The sequence below is a fragment of the Sinocyclocheilus rhinocerous genome, unplaced genomic scaffold (genome assembly GCF_001515625.1).
Source record: "Sinocyclocheilus rhinocerous isolate Xijiao unplaced genomic scaffold, SAMN03320098_v1.1 scaffold1180, whole genome shotgun sequence".
Lineage (NCBI taxonomy): Eukaryota > Metazoa > Chordata > Actinopteri > Cypriniformes > Cyprinidae > Sinocyclocheilus > Sinocyclocheilus rhinocerous.
Window position 1 is genome coordinate 1,224,154 of NW_015665886.1, and position 27,437 is coordinate 1,251,590.

The 27,437-nt window shown below is 37.8% G+C and overlaps 1 protein-coding gene across 1 annotated transcript in view; it reads right to left on the bottom strand.

Annotated features, from left to right (window-relative positions):
* Positions 1–5,525: 5,525 nt before the first annotated feature.
* The window catches only part of LOC107731624 (microtubule-associated serine/threonine-protein kinase 2-like), a 101,992-nt gene continuing 80,080 nt past the window's right edge, over positions 5,526–27,437 (bottom strand). Inside the window, exon 4 of the mRNA XM_016542748.1 lies at positions 5,526–5,561. Coding sequence (XP_016398234.1) covers positions 5,526–5,561 — 36 coding nt within the window. The remainder of the gene's footprint in view (positions 5,562–27,437) is intronic.

Here is a 27,437-nt window from a genome sequence, read left to right on the forward strand (position 1 = left end):
TGGAGTGATAGAACTAGCGGTTTCTCCAGTAATGGCTGTAATCAAAGCAGCTCCGCTCATGAATGCTTCTTTATCAGATAAAATGAAAATGTCATCGAAACTTTTCTGAAGACAGTCAGTTCCCTTCAGAGATTTATTCATATAAAACACCCACGCCACATTTTGATTTTGAAACGTGCAGTGCTCATGTTTATTCAAACGAAGTCAAACGCCACAAATAAATCAATGTATGGGAAACACTGGTAATGTATATCGAAATATCGGAAATGTGTTTAAAAATCATATCACCGTTATTGAAAAGAATTATATCGCGATACATATTGATATTGAATTATTGTCCAGTCCTAGTGTAAGCTATTTTCAGCTGAGAAAACATGCATTTTAGACAGATGCTGATGATGCACTGGGCAACTTTTTAAGCAATGTTGCCGGGCAACGGGCAACCACAGGGCCCATGACCGATCTAAAGTATCCAGATAGAATTTGTTTCCCATTCTCAATGGGAAAGTGGCCAAGCAACATTGCCTGAGACTAGCCTTAAGCCTTGTTTTTGAAACCAGGGGTTAATGTTATAAAAAACTAAAAGGATAAAAACTAACCGAGTACTAAATACTAGGGGGAAGTCAGTCTGGAATTGAAAGTATACCACCATGCTAGACTAAAACTTGGTTTTCAGGTTTCAGCCAGCCAAGACACAGATGTGCTCTCAGAGTGGAGTGGAGGGGGTAAAAGAAGCTGACCTGGCAAAAGCTGGCCTTTGACATGACTGAATCATGCACAAACACACACATATTCTGCCGAGTAAAGACTTGCCTTTGCTTGAGTCTTTCTGCCGTTCTGATGGGTTGTGTTTGGAGGCTGTAAACTGAGCTACACACTGTGGCTGTCAATCAACCAGACGAGAGCTAGAAATCCAGCCACCACTCAGAGCATGAGGGGAAAGCAGGTATCGGGTTCCCAGACAGACTGAGAGAGGGAGAAAGAGGAAACCCGGTGCTTAACCGTCAAGAAGGTCAGAGTCTGCGGTCTGTTTGTGTAAAGCTAATGCTGTGGTCATGTTTAGAAACCTCAACGGATAAAGTTCATGCATTTCAAAAATGAGTGACAGTTAGCTGGACTCAAGTAAAAGTTTAAGAATAAGGAAAGAATTAAGGTTCTGTAAACAAACACAAGCTAAATTTGTGGGCTTATACCAGGGCTGCACGATAAATCAAAATAAAATTTAAATTGCAATATGGCTTAGTGTGCATATCAAATAGCAGATGCTGAGATTTAATTAAATGAATATATGTGCTGCGTGTTTCAAAGTGATGCAAGGCACTGTATTCTTTTACATGTGAGTAGCTCATGATCCAGAGTTTTCAGTGTCTCAGAGTGGCTTGGTTTGCAGTAAATAATGCTCAACATGAACTCATCTGCTCTGAGTTTGGGTCGCTTATTAAATGCTTTCCTTACATGTAATAAGTGCTTATAAACCAGCTACTGTCATCAAAAGAAAATTAAGAGAAATTAAGACAGTCATAAATATTAGCACTGTATTTTCACAGATGTACCTTAAAATTAAATTATTATTATTATTATTTTAGTAATTTAATATAATATTTTTGTTACTCATTTTTTTTACAGTGAATAGTACTAACAAAACAATAACATTATTTAATGCTCATATTCATAAATATAAATTCTAATTTTGTTTACCAAATTGTGCAGCCCTACAAACAAGCTTAGCAAACCTTGAGGTTGTTGTTTTTTTTTCTTATTTTGTTATCAGAAAAATCGCAATTCAATTTTTTTCCCTCAAATCGTGCAGCCCTACCACAAGATCTAAATCAACACTTACTGTAAGTGCAGATTGGGGGCTCCAAGTCTTTCCTTTCTTTTCTTCATGTTCATGAGTATAACAACTGGATATGGAACAAAGTCTTTTACTCAGAAGTGAAACTGGAAAGCGTCTCCAGCGACAGGTTTATCATGGTTGCAAAAGCACTACATTGCATACTGTTAAAGCCTGCTACCAAACTATCAACTCTGATTATGAAAGTTTCAGCAATTCCAGCCATACTTCCTTTATCTTCATCAGAACCATCAACTGTCAGATCACGATGCGCATTCAAGTCCCAGCTTGTCCACGGCCAGAGCAAATATCCACTTCTGTGTGAACTGAGGTCATGACAGTATTTGTTGTTAAACGACAATCCTCTAAAAGTTATATCCAGGAGCGTTCTGTCTGTCTGAGGGCTGTGAAGTACCATGACACGAAAAGAGAATGTGAAGAGCGTGACGATCTAAATTAAAGGCAAATTAGAAGAAGCTTCCCTCTCCACCGAACTCGACTGATAGTGTGTGTGTGTGTGTATATGTTGGCAAGACAGTCAGAGACACACAAACACACCGAGTAATGAGGGAGAGGGCATTCTCATGATATCACAAGACCCTAGGGAGGTGCAGCTGTTGCCCCTACCTCACACCGGCCCATCTCTGTACACACAGTTCTGGGAACCAAGAGAATATCAGTGTCCTATCCACTGTTCCCAGGCGAATGCATTTGGCTAAATGTAGCCCCATGGAGACAATAAGCAGGATCAAAGCGCAGAGAAACACCAACACAAACTTTAAGCCTGACAAATTCAACATTGACACTAAGGATGTGCGCGACGACTAATTTGACTGACGTTTAAACGAAAGTTTTGTATCCGACTAGTCGACTAGTCTAAAAGCAAGAAACCCCCAAAAGATGGTAAGAAAAAAAAAACTCTGTAGCATATATAATAGCCTATATTTGAAATACTTAATCTATGAATCACACTGTCAAATCCCTCAATGAATTCCGCTTGCCGCACACTTGCCTCACGTTATCATCATTTCATTTTAGGCGGTCGTTAAAAAGAAAAATATACACTCAACGTCGGCCAAAGCATAGCTTATTTATTCAAATCAACTGGGGAAATGCAGAACAATGGAAAACCAATCAATAGCCTGACAGAATTCTTAATCTTCATATAACGTTAGCCAACATATTAAAACACAAGTCAAAAACAATAGGAAGGTTTATCAAGAAATAGCATAAAAACGGCTTTTAAAAACGTACTTCGTGTAGGCTATATCGTCTAAAAACAAAACAATGCAACAATGCCCATTTTACTTACTCAGACCATGCGTTATTTGTTCAGTGAAATTATCAACGTGGTCTGGTGAAAGACGGGACCTGAGGCGATTAACAATAAAATTCCTGCACTTGAAAAAATGCGCTCGGCAGGAACTGAAGTCGCAGGCAACGCAGAGATAACGAAAAGCAAGCCGATAGAGTTTCAGAAAGCGCCTGGACATCCCGCACCACCACCGAAGTGGGTCTTCGTTACAGGAATAGACGGCGCGGACGGGATCGCAGCGCCGGCGGGTTGTAGTGATTGACGTGATTGACATTAGCTGGCTTTAGCCAGGCTCTAAGCTAACGCCTACGTGCCTGTATTGAATATGATTACGCATCGCTCCAGTAGAGTTATTGTAAGACAATTTGACATTACACAGTTTACACAAAATTTTTCCGTTTCCTTCTAATTCAAAATAATCTCACACCTTCTCGTCTTTCGCATGGTCATTTTTGAACTCGCCGCAACTGACGAAGAAAACGCATGTGAGGTCTGAGGTAAAAATGTCGTTTCCGCCCAGATAAACTTTTAAAAATAATGTATTATTTTTCAAATGTTTTATTTTAACTTGTTATTTAAAATGTTTTAAATGCAATGTTAAAATGACGGTAATTTGAATGATAAAATCATGTTTTTTTTTTGTTTTGTTTTTCTGTCGTGTAATCGACTATTGTTTTCAGTGTCGACTAGTAGGAGCTGTATCGTTTAGTCGACTAGTCGACTAGACCCACACATCCCTAATTGACACACACTGCAGCAAGAAAGCTTAATACAAATACAATTAATACAATTAGTTGTTGTTTAAAAAAATATATATTATTCATGTTTTTTTTATATATTACTGGGCATTAGATGACATAAAACATAACCTCATGGTGCTCTTTCATCCTTTTTTTTAACTTGACAAAGTTTTCATAAAGTTGCTTTAATTATGTGTAAAAGCACAATCTGAACATTCTATTAAATATCTCCTTCTGTGTTCCAGAGAAGAAAGCCAGTCATACAAGTTTTGACTGACATGAGGGTGAGTAAATAATTACAGAATAAATAATTTCATTTCCTCTTTACAGGGTTCCCACACTAAGTGAAAGGGTGAGATAGAAAAGAAGGAGATACAAGAGGGTGAGTCACAAAGTAGCAAAACCCTAAATGAATGAGGGCATGAATGAGTGCTAAAATGAGATTTCTCCGACAAGCAGTGTGGCTGAATAGAAGGTTTGATCCGATTAAGTCCTGTAATCCCATGGCGGGTGGAACAAACTCTGTGAACCATCACAATAGCCAGCATTCTGCCTGCCCCTGCCAGTCACTCTGAGCTATACAAAGGCGACAGAACCCTGAACGTGTATAAGAAAGAACACAACAACGGTTTGCTCACACACTGCCTTTGCAACACACTCAATACTACACCAAAATATTGTCTGCCATCCACTAATCGAATTATGCTGATATTGTGCTTTCTTATGATTGGCTGTAAAGAGCATATTCTTTGCTGGCACAGAGTTAAAAATAAATAGAAAGGAAGATATAGATAGGTGTGTCAGAACAGGAACCAAAATGCTCAGCTGTCGGAGAAGGCCTTCAGTAATCTGCCTGTTCATGCCCTACCAGTCACCTACGACCCCTGTGTAGGCCTGTCACGATAACAACTTTTTGTTGTGCGATATATTGCCCCAGAAATAATTGCGATAAGCGCCCTGTGACCCTGTCCATGTGCAGTAAACAGTGTTGACACTGTGATCTAGTAGGAATGCTAACCCTACTGATACAGCAGTGTGTGAAATATTAAATATGCTGCCTTATCAGGCAATGTAGGAAGGCTTCAAAGCTAGTCTGAAATAAATGACTGAAAATATTTCGGTTTTCTCTAAAGGTTAGTTGAATTTGCTTTAGATGATCAATCATGATTCTGTAATGCTAATCTCACAATTTCAGCAGTGTTGTGTTGGACTATACATACTTAATATTTCCTTAATATTTACCAATCAAATGTTGATCTGTGACTTTGAACTTGTCACAAGCAAAACAAAGTAACTGCAACATGAATAATACATAACTGAATTATTCATTCCTTTAATTACTTTTTTACTGTATTTAGCTTTCTATTGTTTAATTAGTGTGTGCATGCAACAATAAAAATTTTCACACAAATGTTTCCTGTGTATTTTCCCCACACGTACTCTTTTAAAACAGATTTAAATCACACATAGTATGTCCTAAAGTGTAATTAATATAGGTGATCATAACTAAACACCTCTTTGCTGAATGGGCATAGCATCCTCTTCACAACATTTGTAATATAATTCCCCAAGGTCTGATTGTTCACAATAGACCATAGATTTTTCTAGCCATAAGAAAAATAAGAAATTTGAGCACTTACAAACTGCCTCTTCTGGGAAGACTCAGCTCCTTCTGAAATAAAGAAAGAGAAGAATAAAAGATTAACTATGACTCAAATTCGAAGACGTCTACACAAATAACAGAACTTGTAAACTTGTGCATAAAATATCATGGAAACATACATTTGATGCAGACTCTAAACCATCCACCAGGTGGCACAATTCAACCACCACAATTCAACTCAGGTCACATTGCATGAACCATATTTACATAGTTTAACTTGATTGAACTTGATTGAACAGACTTTTCTCTTTATTACTCAGTGTTATATTCAATATGATTCAACTAATGATTAAGTGAAACAATGGCCTGTATAAAACATCACACATACTGAAGGAAAAAAACACCACTAGATGGCAAAATTGAACCAATATTACACAGCTAGATTTACCTTCGAGCAGTGCATGCCTACTGTTAGCTGGACTGAGAAAAGACAACTGATATCAGGTCGGGAAGACCCACGGGACAGAATAAGGCCATTCCATCTGTCGTCCATAGTCAATCTCCTCTCTAATGTAAATATCCAATGCCCAAACACTTAAATTAAAACACTATGTTTGAGAAACTGAGTGATCTATGAAGATAAAATGTTTAAATAATAATAGCGCTGTTATAGTTACTGTACTGAAGCCAATAAAATATTCATTTTTTCTTCCCATTACAACACTTATGTTAGCTGCACATCCCTAACAAGAAATATGTCTGATTAAATTTAAATATATACATTTACAATAAGTAGAACAGAACCATTTTGTATTTTTTTTCACTCCAATTTTGTATGGAGCCCTTTTAAAATCTCATTTGATGTGTAGAGAGTTAAATCTTTCTATCAAAACAAAATCTGAACAGTACATTAGCATTCTTGACAGATAAATAGCTAACACAAACATTGGCTTTTAGATAAGTCATTAAATTCAATTATGGCATGTGTTTACAGGGCCCACCATCCATTAACAGTGTGGGTGTACGGGCAGAGGCCACGTGCCGTACTGATCCTTACGGATTCAACTCATCCAGTTACACAAAGCAAGCGTTTGGTAGTGAGCACATTCTGTTGACACCATGTTTTCTTTCATCTGGCTTAGCTGTCACTTTCAAATAGCTCAGTATTGAAATCAGAAGTGTACTGTAACAGTAAAATAAAAAAACAATCAATTGCAACTAAATTTAGCATATCATCACAGCAGCAACTTGGAAGTGATTTCCATAATCACCATACAGAAAAAAAAAACTGATGAATAAAACATAGGGGTTGGGATATACCGGTTGTAAAAATAAACTAGTAGAAATTAGGTAGCTGGTAGAGCTTTTAGAGTGCACAGTAAGAAAAAAAATATGGAAAAATGGATAATGCCCTGGCAAAAAAATTACCAGTGCCTTTCCATGAAGTTTATGACCACTTCCTTCATCCCTAAAAATAACAATGCAATACGTAACTCAAAACCAGTACAGAAGATCCCTTCATATTAACGCCATAGATTAGGGCTAGGCTGTATTTTTACAGACTTTTGTATTTGTATTTGTTAAAGACATGTTGGTTCAGAAAATGAGAATGATTCTTGTTTCAGTCCAATCTCTGGTTGAGAGTACAACTCATTTCAAGTGCACTTAAAAAAAAAAACGTCAGCCTCCCACTGAAATCAGCTCTTATTACTGCAAGAATACTGGCCAAAAGTGGAGAAAGAACATATTAGACAACAGAACAAATTCAACAGTGTACTGAGCAGGAGAGAAACAGCAGGTAAAATTATGAGAGGATAGAGAGTGAGATGTAGCTGTATTCAGAGCGTGTCTGAGACATCTGTCTCCCCACATCGGTGGAAGACTGAGCCAGGGAACCTTCACGTCCTCCTGACCCATCTGCAGAATATTAACACAGCAACTTCTCAAAGTGCAGCCTTAGCAAAACACGAGCCTAGTTTTTAATTAGCAACTCCACCGATAGCAGCCTGATACGCCTGGAGGCTTCATATATGGCAGTTTTCCTGCTTTTCATGTCAACTTGAGATCACTTTCCCCTGTGCTGTTAGAAAAAGTGCATCTCTCCTTCTCTCTTGACCTCTGTAGCCCTCTCCTCTCTCTCTCCATAACAAGCCTGAAGTGCTCATCAGCACATTCCCACTGCTCTGACTGAACTCAGGTATGGATGGATACATCAGCCTTCAAGCGCTGTAGATGGACTAAATCTTGTTAGCTTGTGTGTGTAAGATGAAGTGAGTATCTACACTCGTTGCCAAATCTGATTAGTTGTGGAGCAAAGCAGCGCTGCCTGATATCTGGATGGTATGTACAGTATGTGTGATAGTGTTCAGGGGAACTGAACCCAGCTGCGTTATGAGTGGCAGGAGGGAGAGCGTGCCATAGAAATCTTCATGCCTATTATCTACAGCTCTTCAATGAAGACAGAAAAAATAAGTCAAAGCCAGACTGAGGATGTTTAAAAAAAATTACCCAATGCAGACTTTTGGGACAGTACTTTGGGTGCTTCAGAGGACAGCCTAAGTTTTGTTTGTCTCTACACTAGCGAGAAGTACACTGTGATTGTGCAACACAACTAGATACTCTGATTATTATCACTGAATCTGTCCTTAGATGCCTTTAGCTGTCCGATGCCCCATTCATATTTCAGTAGTTCTACTCCAGACACTTTTCCCTTGTCTATCTCTAATAACATCATTTTAAATTATTTTGTATCGTTTTATTGTAAGATTGCTTTGCTTTTTTTCCCTAATAAATCAATTACATGAACAACTGCAAAAAAGCAAGTTTGTGATGTTTCAATAAAATTGTCATCCAGTAAACAGCAACATCAATTGGATGAACAAGGAACCAGTATAGAACACAAAGAGCTAGATAAAGCCCTGTTTGGACAGGACTAGTTTTCTAAATGATATCTGAGTTACAATTCTTGTCACCTGAGGTCTGTGATTTCTTGTAACAATTCAGATGGGACTAACATTTCCATGTTTTTTACAGACAGACGTAAAGATGTATTTATGTGCATCATGTATGATTTATATGAATGTTTTAATGAAATATTTATTGACATAATTGTAATTTATTATAAATAAACTTCTCAAGTTTATATAACTGGCTACTTATGACTAAACTAAACAACCAATAAAATAAAATAATAAAAAATTAAATTAAATTAAATTAAATTTTTGGTACCAAGTCATAATAAGCTGGATAATGTATAGTGAACTGGCCATCGTCACAAAATAAAACCCTTACATATAGACCTTTGTCACAGCAAGACATAACCAACCAATTTTGCCCTGAAACAAGTAACTACACTGTATCTTCTACTTTTCCCTCTATACTTTGGGGAAAAGTAGATTATATGCGTCTCAGTCTCATACAAGTATTTAATATTGAAAAAAATGCAATCTGAAGCGACTGAACTCTGTTCTGGCAGGCTGATTACATTAAGGCATATGGAGGGTGGGGTCTGAGGGAGACCAGGGAGCAGTGGCACAAAGCCACACACATAAACACAACAGCATGCTGGCCAAGGCTCTGTCATTGCCATGGGCTAAAAGGCTATGAAATTAGCCAGAGTGACAGTTTGGAGCTGCTCTCCCACAAAAGCAATCTCCCCAATGGAGCCCATTAATATTTCTTAAGTTCGTCCAGCATGACAGGAAGCCGTAGTGCAGGGAAATGTAATCAGGGAGATGGGCCGAAAGCAGCATCATGCTGCTCAAATGGACTCCTGGAGACAGTTAAAGCCATCAGGAGCTGCAGCAAGATAAGCAACTCTGTGTTTGCACTGCTTTAAGAGCTTACCGGAGGTGGTGGGTTTCAGGTTTGAGGGAGTTAAACAGTATGTCGCATCAAGATGCTGTGCAATTTCGTTGTAACCTTGGGTAGAGTTGAATCTGATGGGACCGGGTTATCCTGAGCAACAGTTTTATGTTTGACTGACAGCTAGGGCTGTCTCCGTGAGGGAATTTCCCTTGCGGTAATTTTGAGTGGCTCAATAGCGCGGTATGCGGTATTACAGCCATATATATATACATATATATATAATTTGTGTGTATGTGTTACGATATAACTAACGAGGTCATATTCAGAAGACAATGAAACCGAAACCAAATAGCGTTGAAACAGGAAGTGAAGTAAACAGAAGAGAATGACAAAATAACGGTCCACACAACAGAACATAAACCTGACAATCGACAACATATTTTCACAAATATGTATGACTCTGCCTGAAGGACAGACGCAAGTAATCGCACGCGCTCAGTCGATCTCTCTCTCATTCACTGTCTGTTTAGGCTTGTTAAGTGCAAATCTACGGAGCCTCTGTACAAATCAGCATGGTACACATTATGTTATCATTACTAACTTGTTTCATATTCAGTCCACATGCATGAAGTGTAAAACGTGAAGGGCATAACCTTACGAAAAAATAAAACACGCAAAAATCGCGGTTGCTGCGGTTCTTGCATTCCTCTGCGGTTTGCTCTTCAATAGCGCGGTATTGCGATATTGCGGTTATCGCGACAGCCCTACTGACAGCTCTAAATCTCTCCCCGATTAGTGCTGACTTGTGGTGTCGTGCCCTAAAGCATAGATTTCAAGCAAGCAGAGCTAATTACAAAAGCCTCAGAGCTCTTGAGGCTAAGCAGCCATACATTAAGACAAAACATACACTGAACATTCGTTTAGCATCATTAAGATTCATTACAGGCAGAGTCAGGCTCCACTCACATCAACCTGACCCAGCAAGAGCACAGTGCTCAATAATAAAGCAACAGCATTGCTAGAGAACTGAAAGAAACCAGAGCTGCTGTGACTGCAGGTCAAAATGCAAATTGGTCCTTGTGACTCCAAAGACCAGCCAAAAACAACACCACCCTCTCCTCACATCTCTGTGGATACACTTCATACATACATTAATATATATATATAATATATGTTTTTAAAAGGTCCAAAAAGTGCAGAAATTCTTTAATAATTTAATTTAAAAAACTTTCTTGCTACATTACATTACATAATAACATGAGGCAAACAATATTGTTTTGGTCTAATAAGCAAAATTAAATCTATGGTTTTCTATTTATATTTTTAAGTTTTAAAATATAATTATTTACATATATACACTTTTTTTAAATGCGTATGTGTGAAAATGAATTAAATTAATTGTTCACACTATCGTTCAAAAGTTTGGGGTTGTTTAGACTTTTTTTTAAATGTCTCTTATGCTCACAAGTCTGCATTTATTTGATTAAGAAAATACAGTAAAAACTGAAATATTGTGAAATATTATTACACTGCTACTGTCAATGGAGAACAAAAATATTTTCTTTCTTTAAAAAAATCTTTTGAACAGAAGTATATAAACTATTGTTTTCTTTACAATAAAAATGTGGAAAAATAGCTGGAGGTTATACAGCTGTTATTTAACTCCAAGACAAATAAACCCTGGAAACAGACAAACAGAGTGAGATGAGTTATATGCTGAAGTTTAGTAGTATGATATATGGTACAGTAGTAGTAACAGGGATGTTTGCCTTGGCAAGCCCTACTAAAAAAAATGTCGCCACGTGAACTTGATGCATAACGAATTGATGACAGCTGTCAAAAGTGCTGACCTGTCCCAAGCCATGTACAGTGTCCAAAGGCTTCCAGGATGGAAAAAGACAGCTCTGGCCAAAAAGTCAGAGCTCGCTGGTTCCCTGAAGACCTCACCAGGGACATTGGACAGCCTCTGACAGTGACAGGCTGTGTGCAGGACAGCACCGCAATCACGGCGGCTCTTTCAGTCTTTGAGTGAATTGCTGGCACATTTCCTCAACAAAAAATGACAGATGCCGATGAATAAACTTGATGGATACGTAATGCCCTCTTCTAAAATAGGAAATATGACATCTGTACTGTACATTAAACTGCTGCAACTTCAACCAATTAGGAGATATTTTATATGTAATGCACTGTTGTGTGGAGCAGGCCAAAGAAATTTCACTATGGGTGGTAGTAGAATGAAGCAGAACAAAATGCCCCGCTGCTGTTTGCTTGTTCAAATTAACAACAAGGAAGAGATGGCTTTTATCGCTTGTAGCTTTATCCAGTCACACCTGGTTAGGACATGGTGTGAGAGAGAAAGATACGAGCACACTGCCACCCCTGGACACGTTGACGCAGTCTTGGCCGATTTCATTACACAGGACTAATGAACTAATTACAGTGGGCCCAGGGGAGGCCTTGCTCCCGGTCTGAGTTTCTGGGGAAAGGACACAGTTATGGAGCTCCAGAAGCGCTGCAGAGAGGAAAACATGCTAAAAGCTCAGCAAATATAACCAACAGCTTTGCATCTGTACAGCAGAGAACTTAAATGTGGAGTGCAAAATTTCTCCATTGCCAGCTATCGAATAATAGGTGTTCAAAAGCAAAACATGCACTGCAAAATTTTCACCAGCTAATTTTTTTTAGGCTTTTTGTCTGTCAGTCATACAATCTAATGCATCCTTGTTGAATAAATACATACAATATAAAGGCAATATGCATGCACAGTAGTAAACCTACATTAGTGTCCCATTGTGAACTCTTAGACAGCGACAAGCTTCCTGCCACTATACTTAAACAATAAAAGGTCAAGAGGGTGTAGTCTAGTGATTGCATGAAGCAGGTCTAAGGCTGTTTAATCATTTCATGGAGCAAATGGGGCGTAGCACTAAGCCTGTCGAGACTAATTGCTTGCAATGAACAAGTAAACGAAAGTGATGGGGGGTGAGAAAGAGAAAGAGAGGCAAATCAAAGAGTTATATGTACCAGGAGGATATTAATTAACTGGGTCATTGTAACACAGATAGAACAATATACATAAGAAGGAGAATGTGGTGCCTGTGGCGGAGCAAACATCATTATAATGAGTGATTGAAAACTGTTGGGCTGGAACAGAGGATGATGTACTATTGGAAACTGCTCCAAATAATAATAATAATTTTAAAAAATGATTTTAATATGTTTAGGTTTACAATGTACTGTACAATTGCAGGATCATTAAAAGCTCCATAAGAGCATAATTTTTTTTTCAGAATATGGATGGTTTTTGCCCATGTATAACTCACTCTCATAATGCTAGAGTGTTGTAGATGGTAACCAAGGTGTTGCTATGCAGTTTCTAACATCTCAGCCTTCCTATAGTCATAATTTACAACAGAATGCATGGAATAGACTGAACCCAGTTGCGTATGAGAGAACAGTGTGTTTCATTTGGTTTGTAGCTCATTCATATTAATTAAAGTTGGTGCTGGGAGTATGTAGGACAGGAAGATGGCTGAGGCGGGGCCACGGGGAAGAGGTTTAGGAGAGGGAAAGAGTGAATAAAAGAACAGAGGGAGGGCAAGCGGAAGAATGCAGAGAGAAATGCTGCGAAACACTTCTGATAGATGCAGCTGCAGATTTTAAGAGATGCCTCCATCATCATCATCATCACACACAAAGACAACTTGGCCGCCGCCAGCTGCCTGTCATACTGCGTGAGGGCTAAACCGGCACAATTAGCATTCGTGATATATGAGGATCTCCTCGTGTTGTTGGAAAGGAGCACCAAGTAATTATCCCTACTATTGTGGTACACTTTTGGCAGAAGAGGACGTCTAGCCCTTAATTCACTCTTTCTGTCTTCTCCTGCGCTCCCTCACTCAGATGCTAATCTAGTGATCAGTCTAGCTATTCACACTGACTATCAAACTGTGGAAATTAAAAAAAAGAACATGAAAAACCCCACTAAACCTAATTAGAATTTGCATATTCAAATTAAATCTACATTCCTCGATGAAATGTCTAAGTGGAGATAATGGAGAGTGAAGAAAAACACAATGCTGGAGTGAAGATTGGCAGATGTGGTTTTTTTACCTTTGAAGAATTAAAATGCAGTGATGACGTACCAGCATGTCAAGCGGGAAGCGTATTTGGCGCTTCTGTTTGACAGCATTGCTTTTACCTTTATTTGAACTTTAGAGCTTTATGCTATCGGCAGCACTGTTTTCTCTACAGATCATTTTGCATTAGCGTCGAGCTAATAGTACAATGCTGGAGCTTCGTTCTGTCAGATCTCTGAAAAGCTCTCCACGTGTAGCAGCAGGCTGTCTCGTTGGTATATCTCGCCAGCTGCGATATTCAAAGAGAGCTCATCTGTCTCCTACATATAGGGTGACAGTCGTCATCCCCCCGTTGCAAACGGAGGAGCTTCAAAACACAATGTCGGCAGGATTGTTCGTTACTGTGTATTGCCTCACCACAACGGGGTTTGAACAATACAGTGCAGCACTTGGTTTGACCGTAATGATATTCAATACTGTTTTGCTCTAAGTGACAGTTGCAGGAATAGAACGTCGCATTCGTGAGTGGGAAAGTATAAAAAAAAAAATTGCCCGTTTGAGGTTAACAAATGTATTAATGAAACCGTAAGGCAGCAGGAAGGAATCATAAAGTGAAAAAACTTTAAACGGTGACCCATTTTTGAATGACTGAAAAGTCAGTGCTGCACTCACAAACTACATTATACATTATAGATGTAATATTTCCAGCTTCCTGCAAATTTTGCTTTGCAAAAAAAGGAATTAGAGATCAATAGAAAACTTGACACATAAAAAATGTATTACTTCTAGCAAATATAAAAAATATTAAATGCAAAAAATATAACAAATATAAATTATATTTTTAGTAAATATGACCATTTTGGGTTCAGTAAGATTTTTTTTTTTTTTTTTTTTGAAAAAATCAATGCTTTTGTTCTGCAAGGATGCGTTAAAGGGTTAGTTCACCCAAAAATGAAAATTAGGCCATGTTTTACTCACCCTCAAAGCATCCTAGGTCCCTCAAGTCATCCTAGGTGTATATGACTTTCTTCTTTCAGACGAATCCAATCTGAGTTATTAAAAATTTTTCCTTGCTCTTCCCAGCTTTAGAATTGGAGTAGTGTTTTGGTTGAACAGTCCAAAAGTAGTCAAAAAAAATTGCACGTATCCATAATAAAATGTGCCTCACATGGCTCCGGGGTGTGAATAACGGCCTCCTGTACCGAATCGATGCATTTTTGTAAGAAAAATATCCATATTTAAAATGTTATAAATACTTTTTTCTCACTTCTGCTGACTGTCATACGTGCAAGTCGTTCCGGGCAGATGACGTAGGATGTATGCGTCGCGCACGCGCCTGTGAGATATGCTAGTCTTGCGAGTTTGTTTACAGGAGCAAAGGAAGCAAAGTTTCCTTACTTTACCAAAGGAAAACCAGTCTCCTCTTGGCGTATATCAAAATTCTCCTACATTTTTCTTTACAAATCCTCGTTTTGTGTTTCTAATTCGTGAGGAAATGACTCATGAATTAGATGTGTGACTGTGAGGAAATTTTCCCACCGGTTAATCGATGTGTGACAACACCAGTAATACCGGTGTAATGAATTTTAACTCATTAATTGTATAAGGGAATTAATTATTATTATTTCATTCAGGTTTTGAGAGGACTAGGATCTGAAGAGCCTAATTCAACCTGATTAGAACTGATTCCAAATTTGTTATTTTACACTTTAAATCAAGGGTCGTCCAGCGAGCCGTGGACCTCAGTATATTTTAACAAATTGAATATGTATTTTCCTGGCCACGGTCAATACAATTTTATAAGTAAGCTATTAGTAAACATGTATAATATATAACCAAATAAATAAGAAACGTAGAACGTTTATTAGCAAAACGAGTAAGAAAGCTTGGAGGCACGGCATACACCATGATGTCAAATAAAATAAATAAATGACACAAAGTTTAAATAAAGTAAAAATCAACAATTTTGTTTCGAAACTAAATCATCCGCGATCGTCTGTCTGTCTCACCCCACTCTTCTTGTCAGTCAGCTCGACTCACTCTCCTCACTGGAGAAATGAAATCTGATCTGTGATGCAACTGTCGTTCAACTGCATTGAGCATTCAGTTTTTAATTGTAGTGTCTGTTCTTTTACTGAACTAAATGATTTTTATTACTATAAAAAATCAAAATGACGGTGGGGGCCGGTGACACGGTGGGCAAGTGACGTAACCGGTGTTGCGGCTTAACACCGGTATCACCGTCAGCACCGTCTATCACGGCAAGCCTATTCGTGACCAGCTTTTTGTTTTGCTCTCTCCTCTGCGCTTCCGCGTTCGTCACTAATCACAGGCGCGTGCGCGACGCGTACGTCCTACGTCATCCACCGGAACGCCTTGCGTGTAACGACAGTTAGTGGAAGTGAGAGAAAAGTATTTATAACATTTTAAATATGGATATTTTTCTACCAAAAATGCATCGATTCGCTAAAGGAGGACTTTATTTACCCCCCGGAGCCGTGTTTTATTATGGATACGAGCTTTTTTTTGACTACTTTTGGACTGTTCAACAAAAACATTTGCCTACTCCAATTCTAAAGTTTTGAAGAGCAAAGATAATTTTTAATACAACTCTGACTGGATTCGTCTGAAAGAAGAAAGTCATATACACCTAGGATGCTATGAGGGTGAGTAAAACATGGGCTAATTTTCATTTTTGGGCGAACTAACCCTTTATATTGATCAGTGAAAGTAAAATGATAGCAAAGACAATTATAATGTTGAAAAATAAATGCTGTTATTTTGAACTTTCTTGAAAAAAGGTATCACGATTTTCAAAATATTAAAGGGGTCATATGATGCGATTTCAAGTTTTCCTTTCTCTTTGGAGTGTTACAAGCAGATTGTGCATAGATAAGATCCCTGAAGTTGCAAAGACTAAAGTCTCAAAACCAAAGAGATATTCTTTATCAAAGTTAAGACTCAGCCACGCCCCCCTGAAACGGCTCGTTCTAACACGCCCCCACATATCTACCCCACTATGTGGAAATATTTGCATAATGCACCCAAATGTGCACGCAAAGAAAGAAGGCATGGTTTCAGTAACCGCAGTTAGTGTTGAAGCAGCCATGTCAGGGAGACGCTGTGTGTTTCTAGGCGAAAGCAAAAGCACTTTATTTAGCCTTCCGAAAGTAGATGCATTTAGGAATCTTTAAGATTACTTACAACAGAACAGCAATGCATTTTATGGACGACCGTTTCATGAACCTAGGAGAGGAGGTAATTCTGACTTTACTATGACAATCTGGCGCTTCTGAATCAGCTACTGTAAGTATGTTTATTTGAAAAATAATGTGCTTTTTGAACATTAAAGCATGTCAACATATTCTGTTACACCAAATACACAAAATAATGATCTTTAAAAAAGCATCATATGACCCCTTTAAGCAGCACAACTGCTTTCAACACTGATAATTGCAAAATTACGCTGTAATAATATTTCCCAGAATTACTGTATTTACTGTTTTTTATAAACATAAAAGACGTATTTCAAAAACATTTTAAATTATGATCAACCCCAAACTTTTAAATGTTATTGCATTTCTAGTGAATATAAAAAGAAATTATCAAACATAATTTTAAATTTAATCATTGTGTACACTTATAGAACAATGATAACTTTTTATTTATTTAGAATGTGGCCATATAAAACGAAACCCTTAAAATATAATGATTATTTACCAAAAGGTTTGGGGAAAGCATTGTGTAAAGGAAAAGTGTAAAGAACAGTGTACTCTAAATTATATAATGCTGCTAAACAGATCCCATGCTCCTCTAGGAGAGTAATGAAGTCATATTTATCCCATCTTAAGCTTCTGACATTCTCCCACTCTTCCTCCTGTCCCCCATGACTGCGACTGAGTCGGACTTCATTACCTGTAGGCGAACAGACACTTCTCCGGTCGTCAGTATTCGACTCCCAGGTGCTACCAAATTCCCTGACACACAGACATCTTCAGTTCACACTTCTGGCATATCCGCCACCGCCCAAAAACCCTGAACACCACACACACACAGACTCGGCACAAATGTCTGCATGCTAGAGAAAGAAGCTAATTTGTCTTGGTCAAAGAAAACAGCTACAGAATTTTCCAGAATAATAAAACAACCACTAAAATGAGCCTCTCAGGAAGATAACAATGAATGCACTCTTGTAGTAGAAAATGAACACAAAACAGGAAAATGAAATCACAGAAGGTAAAGAAAATGAAAATATAATGGGAAGAGAAAATAGACTGAAAAAACAGTAGAAGATGGCAACACGCGCCACACCCAGACGAATAAAAGAGCCAATGTAGAGAAAGAGCCATCAAGGCATGAAGCCCATGAACGTGCTATGGACGACAGAAGCAACGCCAGATACACAGAGAGACAAAAGGAGCAATGGTGCTCATTACTAGGGGCTGAAGGAGAAACGGCTGTGTGAGGGTAGATGGAGGTCTGGCTCCCCAGGGAGGACACCACACGAGAGGCAGACGATCAAAAACCGCCCCCAACTGCGCGAACAGACAGACACGCTACCAACATACTGCTATTTTGCTGTGCATTTGATTAATGCCTACTGAGAGAGGTGCTACAGCAGAGACCACTGACTTCAAGTGCCAGACAAAAGGGAAAACGAGAAAGAAGAGAACGGAAGGAAAAAAAATAGAGAAAGAAAAGTGACGGTCGCAGTATTATAGTTTCCATTGGGAGAGAATTGTTAGTTTTAGGTGTAAAGAAGTACACTGTCCTTGTTTGTCCAAATGTGTTGTTTTTGTGAAACTGTTTGGAAACAGGATTTAGCCTATGGCCAAGTGTGGGCAGGGGGGTGTCTAGACACTATTCTGGCATCCTCCTCTATTCTTCACCCACAAACCAATAAAAACAATCTTAATGGGCCAATTTTACTGCCACACCAGAAAATCAAGATCAGTATAGAACTGATTTAGTTTCACTAACTATATATCTGTGACAGGCTTTTAATAAACGCAAGTTTTTTTATTGCTGCTTGTCTGGGTCCTTGATGAAGTGTCTGAAAGAGAACAGCTTCAGTAGAGCACTTTATTGAAAACCTCTCATTTAACTCTAAAGCCAACATGAAATCAAAACTGACCCCATTTACTGTACTTTCTTAACACATTCCTGGTCTTATTGTAAATGATTCATTAGTCTACGTCATTCCAAATGAATTTTGTGGAAAAAAACAACAACTTCGTTTCAGATCTTTTATCCAAATGCAATGACTAATTCTGGCTCTGAAATTACCTTCCTTTTCAGTTGATGTTGTCTAGTTCATGCAGATACAGAACATGTTAATCAATAGCCAAATAGATAATGCATTTTGAGGCTACTATTGTACTTGATGCAAAACATGATGATAACGTAATGCTGTTAACAGTGCAAAAAACATTATGGCAATAACAGTAAACAATAATATATTTGACAAAGAATAGAGCATATTGAGACGCATTCTCCACAACTGACTGGAAACTTGATCAAGCTCCATTCTGATGTGCACCAACCATTTTTCACAATGCAATCAATTCCTGATGAATAAAATCATTCCCCTCCCTACATTTTCTTCTTAACGAATATCTTGTTTCACCGTAAAAAATATCACATTACATAAGCACAACTGGTTGTGCATACAGTTTAATGCTGACTTGGAATCTCTTCCACAGTTTGTGATCTGTGATTATGATAAAACAGGATTTTTAACCCATTTGTCATTGATTGAATGTCTTTTACTGTCTATCTTAATGGCTTATCTCAAAGACAAGGGGGACAACACTGACTAAGGCCGCTTGAAGAGCAGAATTCATTACCACTAAGTAATACTGTCTGCTGTGAAGCCACCAATCCAAGTCTGGGTTTGTGTATGTGTGCGTTTCAATCTCTGGCAGCTCAGTCCACTCTCTTTCTGGCATTTTCCCCTTCACCCCTCCTTCTCTATTCAGTCTAAAACGATGATCTCATGCTCTCACATTGGTCTCAAAGTGAGCTTATTGTTGTGCTCTTAATGCATTTATTCAAGTCTTTGATGGGGGGCTGGCAGCAATGCCTCACTACCCCAAGTAGGAGCATGGTGAAATGTGTAATGTAGACAACAGTGCAATCATTCACACCCCTTGCGCTTTAAAGTCCAGGTTTGTTAAGCAGTCTCAACCATCTTAGGAAAAGACAAGGCTTTACTGTGCTGACAGAGCAACCAAAAGTATATGGCACAACAAATGGATGAGATGCAATTTTATGGTCTTTTATATTTATTATTTTTCTTCCTTCTCACATTTGTCTTGCAACAAGTGCACAAACATACACACTTTTTTGCTATTGTTTTTCCTGGACGTTGATAATCAGATAATCATGAAACAGCGCTATTATATTACAAAAACATGCAAAACAAGTTCCAGTGAGGAACCTATTTTCAGAGAAACGGGTAATAGGAAAAAGGTACAGTGAAAAAGATCTTACCAGCTCGGAGTGTTAAGAGTGCACTGTACTGTTATGAGGACAGACAAAACTAGGACACAGGCATCTCTGCAGTCTGAACGACCTTACAGAGTGAGCTTACTTCAATCAATGTGCAGTGTACTAGAGTAATATGACTTCCACAGTGCTGGTGTTCATTCGAGCATGTCTCATGCAGGGGCTGAAGAGGGGGTTAGGACAACTTGTGCAATAGATAACATGGTACATCCATTCTAAACAGCTATTCTTAGTGTACACTAAGTGACTGCTGAAACTAATGGGCCTTTATCCTTTAATTATGATATCAAGCTATTATTTAGACTAATGCTGCATTAAAAGTGAGATATTAATGAGAATGTAAATCTCAGGGGAATCTAGACTAATGCCGGTTCTAATACATTGCTGAGTCATCAGAAACTATCCCTTTAGCTTCTTAGAAAGCGGCTGTTCTGGTCAGAGTGCGGTCACGAGTTATTTAGCAGCTCAATAGCCATGAATGTTCTTTTCACAGTGACAAAATACAATGCTGCGTCAGTAATCGCAAATTGTCAGTCATGCCTCCAGGTTACAAGAGCACATCAATAAAAAGATTGTGAAACTGAAAAACATGACCACAATTACCAAATTTCAATGTGGATGCTGTTGTGTTGGTAGTAAGCTTCAACATTATGCATGACAAATATCCTGTGATTTAGACTTCAATGGCTTCAGAAAGTGTTCTGTTACTCTAATATGGAGATCATTCCTAGAAATTAAATACATCACATCAAGCACATAGCACAACAAAAGGGAAGATCTCTTTGTCATAGCTTGTTGTTGCTTGTTTTCTGTTGTTTGCTTGCTGTTTTTATACCAATAGGGCTATAAATGTTGAGATGATTGAGAACTCAAAAGTATAGTAAAATGTAACATACATATTGAAATATACTAACAAATCCAGTGACAAAAGATGATACTTTTAGACGGCCCTCAAAAATTCTTCTCACTACACAGTTTTTTTTTTTTTTAATGAATGAAAGCACTGCTTAAAAACCTTAAATTTCTCTCTTACCTGCCCAGCTTGAAATGCAGCCTGTATTGATTCCTTGAGAATGCACAGTCTGACTCCGTACCAGCTCACTGAGCGCCTGCAGGCTAATGGCTTTCTGTTCTCATCACTATCTGTTGGTAGGATCCTGGAGCAGGCCATAACCGTCAGTGTTTAGCACGCACTCCAAACACCAGCCTTACACCATTCCCTTCAGAACGACTGTGCCTGAGACACCTTGAGAACTTTTTGACTACTTTTAATCTGCTAAAGTAAAAGCAGATTAATTGTTTTGCTGCTGTTTTGCTTACACTGCCTCAATATGATAATTCCTTGCTGAATTAGAACCTTTTGCTTCAGTATTGGTAGTCTGCCAGAAAACAGATAAAAAAACAAAAAAACAAAACTGAAATAAGGTGTAAAGAGAGTGGGAACCAGGGGGCTTAGATTTAAAACAACAAAGGATTTATGCACATGTACACCCTCTCTTAATGATCAGGAAGATCTATGTTTGCATTTTTGACACTTTTTGTAGTGTAATGCAATTAAAATATTAAATATAATATTAATATAACATAATATTATATTAATATAATAATATAATTGTAATTTTCAATGGAAGATCTCTTTGTCATAGCTTGTTGTTGCTTGTTTTCTGTTGTTTGCTTGCTGTTTTTATACCAATAGGGCTATAAATGTTGAGATGATTGAGAACTCAAAAGTATAGTAAAATGTAACATACATATTGAAATATACTAACAAATCCAGTGACAAAAGATGATACTTTTAGACGGCCCTCAAAAATTCTTCTCACTACACAGTTTTTTTTTTTTTTAATGAATGAAAGCACTGCTTAAAAACCTTAAATTTCTCTCTTACCTGCCCAGCTTGAAATGCAGCCTGTATTGATTCCTTGAGAATGCACAGTCTGACTCCGTACCAGCTCACTGAGCGCCTGCAGGCTAATGGCTTTCTGTTCTCATCACTATCTGTTGGTAGGATCCTGGAGCAGGCCATAACCATCAGTGTCCAGCATGCACTCCAAACACCAGTCTTACACCATTGCTTTTAGAACAACTGTGCCTGACTGAGACGCATTGAAACCTTTCTGACTACTTTTAATCTGCTAAAGTAAAAGCAGATTAATTGTTTTGCTGCTGTTTTGCTTACACTGCCTCAATATGATAATTCCTTGCTGAATTAGAACCTTTTGCTTCAGTATTGGTAGTCTGCCAGAAAACAGATTAAAAAAAACAAAAACAAAACTGAAATAAGGTGTAAAGAGAGTGGGAACCAGGGGGCTTAGATTTAAAACAACAAAGGATTTATGCACATGTACACCCTCTCTTAATGATCAGGAAGATCTATGTTTGCATTTTTGACACTTTTTGTAGTGTAATGCAATTAAAATATTAAATATAATATTAATATAACATAATATTATATTAATATAATAATATAATTGTAATTTTCAATGGTTTTTTTTTTCTTTGTGTGTTTTGGGGGGTGGGATGTTGAAAAGGGAAAAAAATTAAAATCAAGAGGAGCATTGTTAACTCGGTGTAATTGTTCGATTTTGTTCTTCCTTCAATAAAATATATATATACAAAATATTAAATATATATACCATTTTATATATATATATATATAGGGCTGGGTTTTAACACAAATTTCACGATTCGATTCGATTCTCATTCACAAGCTTGCGATTCGATTCGATTCATTACCTGTAGGCGAACAGACACTTCTCCGGTCGTCAGTATTCGACTCCCAGGTGCTACCAAATTCCCTGACACACAGACATCTTCAGTTCACACTTCTGGCATATCCGCCACCGCCCAAAAACCCTGAACACCACACACACACAGACTCGGCACAAATGTCTGCACGCTAGAGAAAGAAGCTAATTTGTCTTGGTCAAAGAAAACAGCTACAGAATTTTCCAGAATAATAAAACAACCACTAAAATGAGCCTCTCAGGAAGATAACAATGAATGCACTCTTGTAGTAGAAAATGAACACAAAACAGGAAAATGAAATCACAGAAGGTAAAGAAAATGAAAATATAATGGGAAGAGAAAATAGACTGAAAAAACAGTAGAAGATGGCAACACGCGCCACACCCAGACGAATAAAAGAGCCAATGTAGAGAAAGAGCCATCAAGGCATGAAGCCCATGAACGTGCTATGGACGACAGAAGCAACGCCAGATACACAGAGAGACAAAAGGAGCAATGGTGCTCATTACTAGGGGCTGAAGGAGAAACGGCTGTGTGAGGGTAGATGGAGGTCTGGCTCCCCAGGGAGGACACCACACGAGAGGCAGACGATCAAAAACCGCCCCCAACTGCGCGAACAGACAGACACGCTACCAACATACTGCTATTTTGCTGTGCATTTGATTAATGCCTACTGAGAGAGGTGCTACAGCAGAGACCACTGACTTCAAGTGCCAGACAAAAGGGAAAACGAGAAAGAAGAGAACGGAAGGAAAAAAAATAGAGAAAGAAAAGTGACGGTCGCAGTATTATAGTTTCCATTGGGAGAGAATTGTTAGTTTTAGGTGTAAAGAAGTACACTGTCCTTGTTTGTCCAAATGTGTTGTTTTTGTGAAACTGTTTGGAAACAGGATTTAGCCTATGGCCAAGTGTGGGCAGGGGGGTGTCTAGACACTATTCTGGCATCCTCCTCTATTCTTCACCCACAAACCAATAAAAACAATCTTAATGGGCCAATTTTACTGCCACACCAGAAAATCAAGATCAGTATAGAACTGATTTAGTTTCACTAACTATATATCTGTGACAGGCTTTTAATAAACGCAAGTTTTTTTATTGCTGCTTGTCTGGGTCCTTGATGAAGTGTCTGAAAGAGAACAGCTTCAGTAGAGCACTTTATTGAAAACCTCTCATTTAACTCTAAAGCCAACATGAAATCAAAACTGACCCCATTTACTGTACTTTCTTAACACATTCCTGGTCTTATTGTAAATGATTCATTAGTCTACGTCATTCCAAATGAATTTTGTGGAAAAAAACAACAACTTCGTTTCAGATCTTTTATCCAAATGCAATGACTAATTCTGGCTCTGAAATTACCTTCCTTTTCAGTTGATGTTGTCTAGTTCATGCAGATACAGAACATGTTAATCAATAGCCAAATAGATAATGCATTTTGAGGCTACTATTGTACTTGATGCAAAACATGATGATAACGTAATGCTGTTAACAGTGCAAAAAACATTATGGCAATAACAGTAAACAATAATATATTTGACAAAGAATAGAGCATATTGAGACGCATTCTCCACAACTGACTGGAAACTTGATCAAGCTCCATTCTGATGTGCACCAACCATTTTTCACAATGCAATCAATTCCTGATGAATAAAATCATTCCCCTCCCTACATTTTCTTCTTAACGAATATCTTGTTTCACCGTAAAAAATATCACATTACATAAGCACAACTGGTTGTGCATACAGTTTAATGCTGACTTGGAATCTCTTCCACAGTTTGTGATCTGTGATTATGATAAAACAGGATTTTTAACCCATTTGTCATTGATTGAATGTCTTTTACTGTCTATCTTAATGGCTTATCTCAAAGACAAGGGGGACAACACTGACTAAGGCCGCTTGAAGAGCAGAATTCATTACCACTAAGTAATACTGTCTGCTGTGAAGCCACCAATCCAAGTCTGGGTTTGTGTATGTGTGCGTTTCAATCTCTGGCAGCTCAGTCCACTCTCTTTCTGGCATTTTCCCCTTCACCCCTCCTTCTCTATTCAGTCTAAAACGATGATCTCATGCTCTCACATTGGTCTCAAAGTGAGCTTATTGTTGTGCTCTTAATGCATTTATTCAAGTCTTTGATGGGGGGCTGGCAGCAATGCCTCACTACCCCAAGTAGGAGCATGGTGAAATGTGTAATGTAGACAACAGTGCAATCATTCACACCCCTTGCGCTTTAAAGTCCAGGTTTGTTAAGCAGTCTCAACCATCTTAGGAAAAGACAAGGCTTTACTGTGCTGACAGAGCAACCAAAAGTATATGGCACAACAAATGGATGAGATGCAATTTTATGGTCTTTTATATTTATTATTTTTCTTCCTTCTCACATTTGTCTTGCAACAAGTGCACAAACATACACACTTTTTTGCTATTGTTTTTCCTGGACGTTGATAATCAGATAATCATGAAACAGCGCTATTATATTACAAAAACATGCAAAACAAGTTCCAGTGAGGAACCTATTTTCAGAGAAACGGGTAATAGGAAAAAGGTACAGTGAAAAAGATCTTACCAGCTCGGAGTGTTAAGAGTGCACTGTACTGTTATGAGGACAGACAAAACTAGGACACAGGCATCTCTGCAGTCTGAACGACCTTACAGAGTGAGCTTACTTCAATCAATGTGCAGTGTACTAGAGTAATATGACTTCCACAGTGCTGGTGTTCATTCGAGCATGTCTCATGCAGGGGCTGAAGAGGGGGTTAGGACAACTTGTGCAATAGATAACATGGTACATCCATTCTAAACAGCTATTCTTAGTGTACACTAAGTGACTGCTGAAACTAATGGGCCTTTATCCTTTAATTATGATATCAAGCTATTATTTAGACTAATGCTGCATTAAAAGTGAGATATTAATGAGAATGTAAATCTCAGGGGAATCTAGACTAATGCCGGTTCTAATACATTGCTGAGTCATCAGAAACTATCCCTTTAGCTTCTTAGAAAGCGGCTGTTCTGGTCAGAGTGCGGTCACGAGTTATTTAGCAGCTCAATAGCCATGAATGTTCTTTTCACAGTGACAAAATACAATGCTGCGTCAGTAATCGCAAATTGTCAGTCATGCCTCCAGGTTACAAGAGCACATCAATAAAAAGATTGTGAAACTGAAAAACATGACCACAATTACCAAATTTCAATGTGGATGCTGTTGTGTTGGTAGTAAGCTTCAACATTATGCATGACAAATATCCTGTGATTTAGACTTCAATGGCTTCAGAAAGTGTTCTGTTACTCTAATATGGAGATCATTCCTAGAAATTAAATACATCACATCAAGCACATAGCACAACAAAAGGGAAGATCTCTTTGTCATAGCTTGTTGTTGCTTGTTTTCTGTTGTTTGCTTGCTGTTTTTATACCAATAGGGCTATAAATGTTGAGATGATTGAGAACTCAAAAGTATAGTAAAATGTAACATACATATTGAAATATACTAACAAATCCAGTGACAAAAGATGATACTTTTAGACGGCCCTCAAAAATTCTTCTCACTACACAGTTTTTTTTTTTTTTAATGAATGAAAGCACTGCTTAAAAACCTTAAATTTCTCTCTTACCTGCCCAGCTTGAAATGCAGCCTGTATTGATTCCTTGAGAATGCACAGTCTGACTCCGTACCAGCTCACTGAGCGCCTGCAGGCTAATGGCTTTCTGTTCTCATCACTATCTGTTGGTAGGATCCTGGAGCAGGCCATAACCATCAGTGTCCAGCATGCACTCCAAACACCAGTCTTACACCATTGCTTTTAGAACAACTGTGCCTGACTGAGACGCATTGAAACCTTTCTGACTACTTTTAATCTGCTAAAGTAAAAGCAGATTAATTGTTTTGCTGCTGTTTTGCTTACACTGCCTCAATATGATAATTCCTTGCTGAATTAGAACCTTTTGCTTCAGTATTGGTAGTCTGCCAGAAAACAGATTAAAAAAAACAAAAACAAAACTGAAATAAGGTGTAAAGAGAGTGGGAACCAGGGGGCTTAGATTTAAAACAACAAAGGATTTATGCACATGTACACCCTCTCTTAATGATCAGGAAGATCTATGTTTGCATTTTTGACACTTTTTGTAGTGTAATGCAATTAAAATATTAAATATAATATTAATATAACATAATATTATATTAATATAATAATATAATTGTAATTTTCAATGGGTTTTTTTTTCTTTGTGTGTTTTGGGGGGTGGGATGTTGAAAAGGGAAAAAAATTAAAATCAAGAGGAGCATTGTTAACTCGGTGTAATTGTTCGATTTTGTTCTTCCTTCAATAAAATATATATATACAAAATATTAAATATATATAAGGGCTGGGTACACAAATTTCACGATTCGATTCGATACTCATTCACAAGCTTGCGATTCAATTCAATTACCGATTCGATTCGATTCAATATCGATTATTTTGGATATATATCAGGTACAGTACATGCCAAATTTTCTGAAGGAAAAAAAATCTCAACTAATGCTGCAAAATATACATGAGAGTCAGTTGGTACTACATTACTATAATATTGAAGGTTAAAATTAATGAAGTTTTTACAATAATAAAGTTAGTTACATATTAAAATTTCTACTTCAATTAATTAAAAACAAATATATAAACATTTAAATGGTGGCTGTCATAAAAACTTGATGGATTTATTCAAACATAAATTAAACAGTAAACAGTATTAAAAAACATAATGAATATGTTATATGGTGCATATATTTAGCAAAATGCCCCTCTCTACAGTTTATTTTTCTA